This window comes from Hyperolius riggenbachi, chromosome 4 (genome assembly GCF_040937935.1).
Source record: "Hyperolius riggenbachi isolate aHypRig1 chromosome 4, aHypRig1.pri, whole genome shotgun sequence".
Lineage (NCBI taxonomy): Eukaryota > Metazoa > Chordata > Amphibia > Anura > Hyperoliidae > Hyperolius > Hyperolius riggenbachi.
In genome coordinates, this window is record NC_090649.1 from 1,432,013 (window position 1) to 1,439,602 (window position 7,590).

At 55.1% G+C, this 7,590-nt stretch overlaps 1 protein-coding gene across 1 annotated transcript in view; it reads left to right on the top strand.

The window, feature by feature from the left end:
- Positions 1 to 6,233, top strand: part of NRBP1 (nuclear receptor binding protein 1) — a 131,368-nt gene extending 125,135 nt beyond the window's left edge. Inside the window, exons 18-19 of the mRNA XM_068279801.1 lie at positions 1,013 to 1,068; positions 4,938 to 6,233. Coding sequence (XP_068135902.1) covers positions 1,013 to 1,068; positions 4,938 to 5,036 — 155 coding nt within the window. The 3' untranslated portion in view covers positions 5,037 to 6,233. The remainder of the gene's footprint in view (positions 1 to 1,012; positions 1,069 to 4,937) is intronic.
- The last annotated feature ends 1,357 nt before the right edge of the window (positions 6,234 to 7,590 follow it).

Sequence of the window (7,590 nt, forward strand, 5' to 3'; positions counted from 1 at the left end):
AGAGGGAAGGGAGACTAGTGTTATGATAGAGGGGTGAGGACTTTAGAGAGGTGCAGGGATAAGCTGTGACTGATGTGCAGCTATGGGGGAGGGAGTGCAGGAGGGGGTGGCTGTAGTGTTATGATAGAGGGGTGTGGCCTCTGGAGAGGTGCAGGATAAGCTGTGACTGATGTGCAGCTATGGTGGAGGAGATGAAGGGAGGGGTCGCTGTAGTGTTAGAGGGGTGTGGCCTCTGTAGGGGTGCAGGATAAGCTGTGACTTATGTGCAGCTATGGTAGAGGAGATGCAGGAGGGGGAGGGGTGGCTGTAGTGTTAGAGGGGTGTGGCCTCTGTAGGGGTGCAGGATAAGCTGTGACTGATGTGCAGCTATGGGGGAGGGTATGCAGGAGAGGGAGGGGAGACAGCAGTGTTATGATAGAGGGGTGTGGCCTCTGGAGGGGCGCAGGATAAGCTGTGACTGATGTGCAGCTATGGTAGAGGAGATGCAGGAGGGGGAGGGGTGGCTGTAGTGTTATGATAGAGGGGTGTGGCCTCTGGAGAGGTGCAGGATAAGCTGTGACTGATGTGCAGCTATGGTAGAGGAGATGCAGGAGGGGGAGGGGTGGCTGTAGTGGTAGAGGGGTGTGGCCTCTGGAGGGGTGCAGGATAAGCTGTGACTGATGTGCAGCTATGGTAGAGGAGATGCAGGAGGGGGAGTGGTGGCTGTAGTGTTATGAGGGGTGTGGCTTGTGGAGAGGCACAGGATAAGCTGTGACTGATGTGCAGCTAGGGGAGAGGGGATGCCTGAGAGGAAGGGGAAACTGTAGTGTTATGATAGAGGGATGTGGCCTCTGGAGAGGCGCAGGGAGGTAAGAGGTGGGGCTTTCTTCCTTGTATTAGTGGGCGGGTCTCTTGAAGGAGGTAAGCTGAGAACTGACAATATAATAATAGTAAGTTGTTGTTGAGTTTGGCCGGATGGGGTTTGGTGGGACAGGAGGGGTTATCGTAGTAATGACTTCCTGTCTCTCTGCAGATGAGAATATTCCGGAGCTGGCGGCAGAATTGGTGCAGTTGGGATTTGTCAGTGAGGTAAGATTAGGTTTTCATTGTAGGTAGTTGAATTCATCAAACTGTATTGCTGCAGAGAGTGGTATGTCCCAGAGGGCGGAGTCCCCGACATGTGGCGCTGCAGAGGGCGGAGTCCCCGACGTGTGGCGCTGCAGAGGGTGTGTGGAATCCCCAGCATGTGGTGCTTCCGAGCGGCGAATTCCCTGGCGTGTGGCGCTGCAGAGGGTGTGTGGAACCCCCGGCGTGTGACGCTGTAGAGGGCGAAGTCCCTGACGTGCGACGCTGTAGAGGGCGAAGTCCCTGACGTGTGGCGCTGCAGAGGGCGAAGTCCCTGACGTGTGGCGCTGCAGAGGGCGAAGTCCCTGACGTGTGGCACTGCAGAGGGTGAAGTCCCTGACGTGTGGCGCTGCAGAGGGTGTGTGGAATCCCCGGCATGTGGTGCTTCCGAGCGGCGAATTCCCTGACGTGTGGCGCTGCAGAGGGTGTGTGGAATCCCCGGCATGTGGTGCTTCCGAGCGGCGAATTCCCTGACGTGTGGCGCTGCAGAGGGTGTGTGGAATCCCCGGCATGTGGTGCTTCCGAGCGGCGAATTCCCTGGCGTGTGGCGCTGCAGAGGGTGTGTGGAACCCCCGGCGTGTGACGCTGTAGAGGGCGAAGTCCCCTGGTGTGTGGCGCTGCAGAGGGTGTGTGGAACCCCCGGCGTGTGGCGCTGCAGAGGGTGAAGTCCCTGACGTGTGGCGCTGCAGAGGGCGGAGTCTCCGATGTGTGGCGCTGCAGAGGGTGTGTGGTATCCCCGGCATGTGGCGCTGCAGAGGGTGTGTGGAATCCCCGGCATGTGGCGCTGCAGAGGGTGTGTGGAACCCCCGGCGTGTGGCGCTGCAGAGGGTGAAGTCCCTGACGTGTGGCGCTGCAGAGGGCGGAGTCTCCGATGTGTGGCGCTGCAGAGGGTGTGTGGTATCCCCGGCATGTGGCGCTGCAGAGGGCGTGTGGAATCCCCGGCATGTGGCGCTGCAGAGGGCGTGTGGAATCCCCGGCATGTGGCGCTGCAGAGGGCGTGTGGAATCCCCGGCATGTGGCGCTGCAGAGGGCGTGTGGAATCCCCGGCATGTGGCGCTGCAGAGGGCGTGTGGAATCCCCGGCATGTGGCGCTGCAGAGGGCGTGTGGAATCCCCGGCATGTGGCGCTGCAGAGGGCGTGTGGAATCCCCGGCATGTGGCGCTGCAGAGGGCGTGTGGAATCCCTAGTGCGTAGTGCAGCAGAGGTGATGATCTAGCAATATTTGTTTAGTCCTGTGGGGGAAGGGTTCAGTTCCACCATGTAGCTTGTTTGTCTGGTTAAAGTGGCCTTTCTGATACATAGTAGTAGAGAGAATGGCTCTCCAAGTGCTGGGAGGCTGGACCTTTCCATGTGTGGTGCTGGGGGTTGTAGTCATCAGTGTGTGGTGCTGGGGGTTGTAGTCCTCAGTGTGTGGTGCTGGGGGTTGTAGTCATCAGTGTGTGATGCTGGGGGTTGTAGTCCTCAGTGTGTGATGCTGGGGGTTGCAGTCCTCAGTGTGTGATGCTGGGGGTTGTAGTCAGTGTGTGGTGCTGGGGGTTGTAGTCAGTGTGTGGTGCTGGGGGTTGTAGTCCTCAGTGTGTGATGCTGGGGGTTGTAGTCCTCAGTGTGTGATGCTGGGGGTTGTAGTCATCAGTGTGTGGTGCTGGGGGTTGTAGTCCTCAGTGTGTGGTGCTGGGGGTTGTAGTCCTCAGTGTGTGATGCTGGGGGTTGTAGTCCTCAGTGTGTGGTGCTGGGGGTTGTAGTCCTCAGTGTGTGGTGCTGGGGGTTGTAGTCCTCAGTGTGTGGTGCTGGGGGTTGTAGTCCTCAGTGTGTGATGCTGGGGGTTGTAGTCCTCAGTGTGTGGTGCTGGGGGTTGCTGTCCTCAGTGTGTGATGCTGGGGGTTGGAGTGCTTAGTGTGTGGTGCTGGGGGTTGTAGTCCTCAGTGTGTGATGCTGGGGGTTGTAGTCAGTGTGTGGTGCTGGGGGTTGTAGTCATCAGTGTGTGATGCTGGGGGTTGCAGTCCTCAGTGTGTGATGCTGGGGGTTGTAGTCCTCAGTGTGTGATGCTGGGGGTTGTAGTCCTCAGTGTGTGATGCTGGGGGTTGTAGTCATCAGTGTGTGGTGCTGGGGGTTGTAGTCCTCAGTGTGTGGTGCTGGGGGTTGTAGTCCTCAGTGTGTGGTGCTGGGGGTTGTAGTCCTCAGTGTGTGATGCTGGGGGTTGTAGTCATCAGTGTGTGATGCTGGGGGTTGCAGTCCTCAGTGTGTGGTGCTGGGGGTTGTAGTCCTCAGTGTGTGGTGCTGGGGGTTGTAGTCCTCAGTGTGTGATGCTGGGGGTTGTAGTCCTCAGTGTGTGATGCTGGGGGTTGTAGTCATCAGTGTGTGATGCTGGGGGTTGCAGTCCTCAGTGTGTGGTGCTGGGGGTTGTAGTCCTCAGTGTGTGGTGCTGGGGGTTGCTGTCCTCAGTGTGTGGTGCTGGGGGTTGTAGTCCTCAGTGTGTGGTGCTGGGGGTTGGAGTCCTCAGTGTGTGATGCTGGGGGTTGTAGTCCTCAGTGTGTGGTGCTGGGGGTTGTAGTCCTCAGTGTGTGATGCTGGGGGTTGTAGTCCTCAGTGTGTGGTGCTGGGGGTTGCTGTCCTCAGTGTGTGGTGCTGGGGGTTGTAGTCAGTGTGTGATGCTGGGGGTTGCTGTCCTCAGTGTGTGATGCTGGGGGTTGCTGTCCTCAGTGTGTGATGCTGGGGGTTGCAGTCCTCAGTGTGTGATGCTGGGGGTTGTAGTCATCAGTGTGTGGTGCTGGGGGTTGGAGTGCTCAGTGTGTGATGGTGAGGGTTGTAGTCCTCAGTGTGTGGTGCTGGGGGTTGCTGTCCTCAGTGTGTGGTGCTGGGGGTTGTAGTCATCAGTGTGTGGTGCTGGGGGTTGCTGTCCTCAGTGTGTGGTGCTGGGGGTTGTAGTCATCAGTGTTTGGTGCTGGGGGTTGTAGTCCTCAGTGTGTGATGCTGGGGGTTGTAGTCCTCAGTGTGTGATGCTGGGGGTTGTAGTCCTCAGTGTGTGATGCTGGGGGTTGTAGTCCTCAGTGTGTGGTGCTGGGGGTTGTAGTCCTCAGTGGGTGGTGCTGGGGGTTGCTGTCCTCAGTGTGTGGTGCTGGGGGTTGTAGTCCTCAGTGTGTGATGGTGAGGGTTGTAGTCCTCAGTGTGTGGTGCTGGGGGTTGCTGTCCTCAGTGTGTGGTGCTGGGGGTTGCTGTCCTCAGTGTGTGGTGCTGGGGGTTGTAGTCCTCAGTGTGTGGTGCTGGGGGTTGTAGTCCTCAGTGGGTGGTGCTGGGGGTTGTAGTCCTCAGTGTGTGGTGCTGGGGGTTGTAGTCCTCAGTGTGTGATGGTGAGGGTTGTAGTCCTCAGTGTGTGGTGCTGGGGGTTGCTGTCCTCAGTGTGTGGTGCTGGGGGTTGCTGTCCTCAGTGTGTGGTGCTGGGGGTTGTAGTCAGTCTGTGATGCTGGGGGTTGTAGTCCTCAGTGTGTGGTGCTGGGGGTTGCTGTCCTCAGTCTGTGATGCTGGGGGTTGTAGTCCTCAGTGTGTGGTGCTGGGGGTTGCTGTCCTCAGTCTGTGATGCTGGGGGTTGTAGTCCTTAGTGTGTGGTGCTGGAGGAAGCAGAGTCCCTGGCGTTTGTTACTCTGGAGCGGTTGGTTTTTCAGTGCAGTGCCACAGAGAGTTTTGCTATCAGTGATACATAATGTAGGTAAACCTGCATGAACTCGCTATTATTCTCGTTGATCGCCCCTAGTTGCTGGAGGCATCTCCGGGGTGTAGTTGGGTGACGTAGGCCTCGTGAGGTTCTCTGTCTGATGCCATGTTTTTGTACTTTGCAGAACGACCAGAACCGGCTGACCTGTTTACTTGAGGAGGCGTTTAATAAATTCTTCTTTGCACGAAATGGAAATATGACGGCAGTGACGGTCTCTTCATAGCAACCACTGCGTCCCGTCATCACTGCGCTGCCGCTGAGCGCCCAGCCGGCTCTGACACTTCCCAGCTGCCCCGTACATCCAGCACTCGGAACACAAGATTCTTCTGACCATGAGGCCGGGACTTGCGGCAGCCGCTCTGCATTCTGTTTACAAGAAATAAGGAATATGTCTGACTCAGGCAGCAGCACCCTCTGCTGGAGAGGAGGGGTAATGCATGAGAATAGGATGAAGAAAGCTGTGCCTACATGCCCCTCCCATAGATCCTCTCTGCCATGTCATTGGGTGATGGGACAGTGGAGGTGTTCATCGCATACATTTCATCCAATAACGGTGTAGCTGTATTAGCGCCTCCTTGTGCTCAAGCCTTAGCTTATCTGTGTAATGTTTACAGCTGCGTGGGGGTTGGCCGTGATGGTGAACTCGCTGCCGTAGGCTGATGTATGGAATCCAGCTCTCGTCCGTTCTCTGCCAGCGCCATCCTAGGACCGGAAACCATGTGGTGCCAGTTCAGAGGGTTGCTCTGTAAGTTATGGAAGGTGGTGGGGGAGGGGTGATGGTGGATGCTCATTCATGTGCACTTGTGGCGCTGGTCACATGGTGTGCAGGGCCTGTTGGCGCTGGTCACATGGTGTGCAGGGCCTGTTGGCGCTGGTCATATGGTGTGCAGGGCCTGTTGGCGCTGGTCACATGGTGCGCAGGGCCTGTTGGCGCTGGTCACATGGTGCGCAGGGCCTGTTGGCGCTAGTCACATTGTGTGCAGGGCCTGTTGGCGCTGGTCACATGGTGTGCAGGGCCTGTTGGCGCTGGTCACATGGTGCGCATGGCCTGTTGGCGCTGGTCACATGGTGTGCAGGGCCTGTTGGCGCTGGTCACATGGTGTGCAGGGCCTGTTGGCGCTGTTCATATGGTGTGCAGGGCCTGTTGGCGCTGGTCACATGGTGTTCAGGGCCTGTTGGCGCTAGTCACATGGTGTTCAGGGCCTGTTGGCGCTGGTCACATGGTGCGCATGGCCTGTTGGCGCTGGCTCATAGTCTAGCCTTGCTGTGAAGGGGATCCGGAACTTATACAATGCGTTTAGCTTTGCACACTATGAAAAAAATAACCGAATTTCTTTGTGATGTCATTTTTATTTGTAACTAATACTTTTAGTTTTCTTGTTTCTTTCCTGTAAATAAATCTGAAGTTTGTTGTATTTAATTGCTGTGTGTGTGTGTTGATGTTTGTATGGTCGTCCAATCACATGTGAGGTTCTCAGAATCGTTCCCAGTCTCTGGATGGGGACACGTGGGTGTGGTGAAGAGGCGGAGCTATTGAACCAGCCGATCCTACGGCATGACAGTATACTAATGTGTGAGAAGAATAGATCGTTGTCTGACAGTAAATTGTGCATCTGTAGAAGCTAATGGATGGAAGCCGCTGTATCGCTACATTTATTGAGGCGACTGTGGGGGAGATTTATCATCGCGTTACCGACAGTTTGTTCTTCTTAATCTGTTCCAACCAGCAGGGAGAACAGTCCTGCATGATAAGAACCTTCTTAAATCCTAGGTAATAGTGGCAGTTTAGCATGAATTTCTAGAGCTGCACTTCAGTTAAGAAAAGTGCAAATCCATTCCTAAACTGGCGCAGATTAAGAAGTGCTTGATAGCAGTTCCTCAGATGTAGAATTGCAGGCTAGACATGATTTGTGTGGTGCTCCTCCCCCCTGCTGAATTCCACCTCAGAGCCTGCTGCTATCAGTACAGCAGGTGTCTTGGTTACCTCAGCAACAGGAATTCCCCTCACACACTGCACTGTCTGAGAGACTCCTAAAACTGTTGTAAAATAGGATAAGCTAGGAGAAGGAATCTGCACTAATGATTTCTTAGGATGTCTGAGACAGTTCTGCATGGATTTCTAAAAACCTACTAATATTTTGTCTGACACTCTTGATAAATCTGGCCCTGTGAATCGGACGCTAATACAGAAGTTTGTATCCTTAAAGCACACCTGACCTACTGCAAAGCTACCAGAGGTATGTTCATGCTTGATCCAGGGACCTCTGATATCTGCTCCCCTTCCGCTTCCTGCAAGCACTCCTTGAAAAATCTGACTTTGGACTAAAGTCCAATTTTTATACAGAAAGACTCCTTCAGAACTACTCCTTCCAAAGTTACAAACGTGCAGTACGGGTGTGATCATCTTCAGGGTTCTAAAGGTTTCTGAAGGCCTATCAGGTCAAATAACTTCATGAGTTCACCAAACATGCCCCAGCACACCATGGCATAATAAGCCCAGGAACTTTATTTAGCACGACACACAGCTGATGCATTCCAGAATCACAGGTCCTTAGTCATAGCTCTATAGCTTGGAGCTCCATAGCTTGGAGGTATGACTAAGGAGCTGCAAACTACGGAGCTATGGCTATGGAGCTGTGACTAAGGAGCTGCAAGCTATGGAGCTGTGACTAAGGAGCTGCAAGCTATGGAGCTGTGACTAAGGAGCTGCAAGCTATGGAGAAGAACCGGTAAGCTATGGAGAAGGACCGGTAAGCTACGGAGCTGTGACTAAGGAG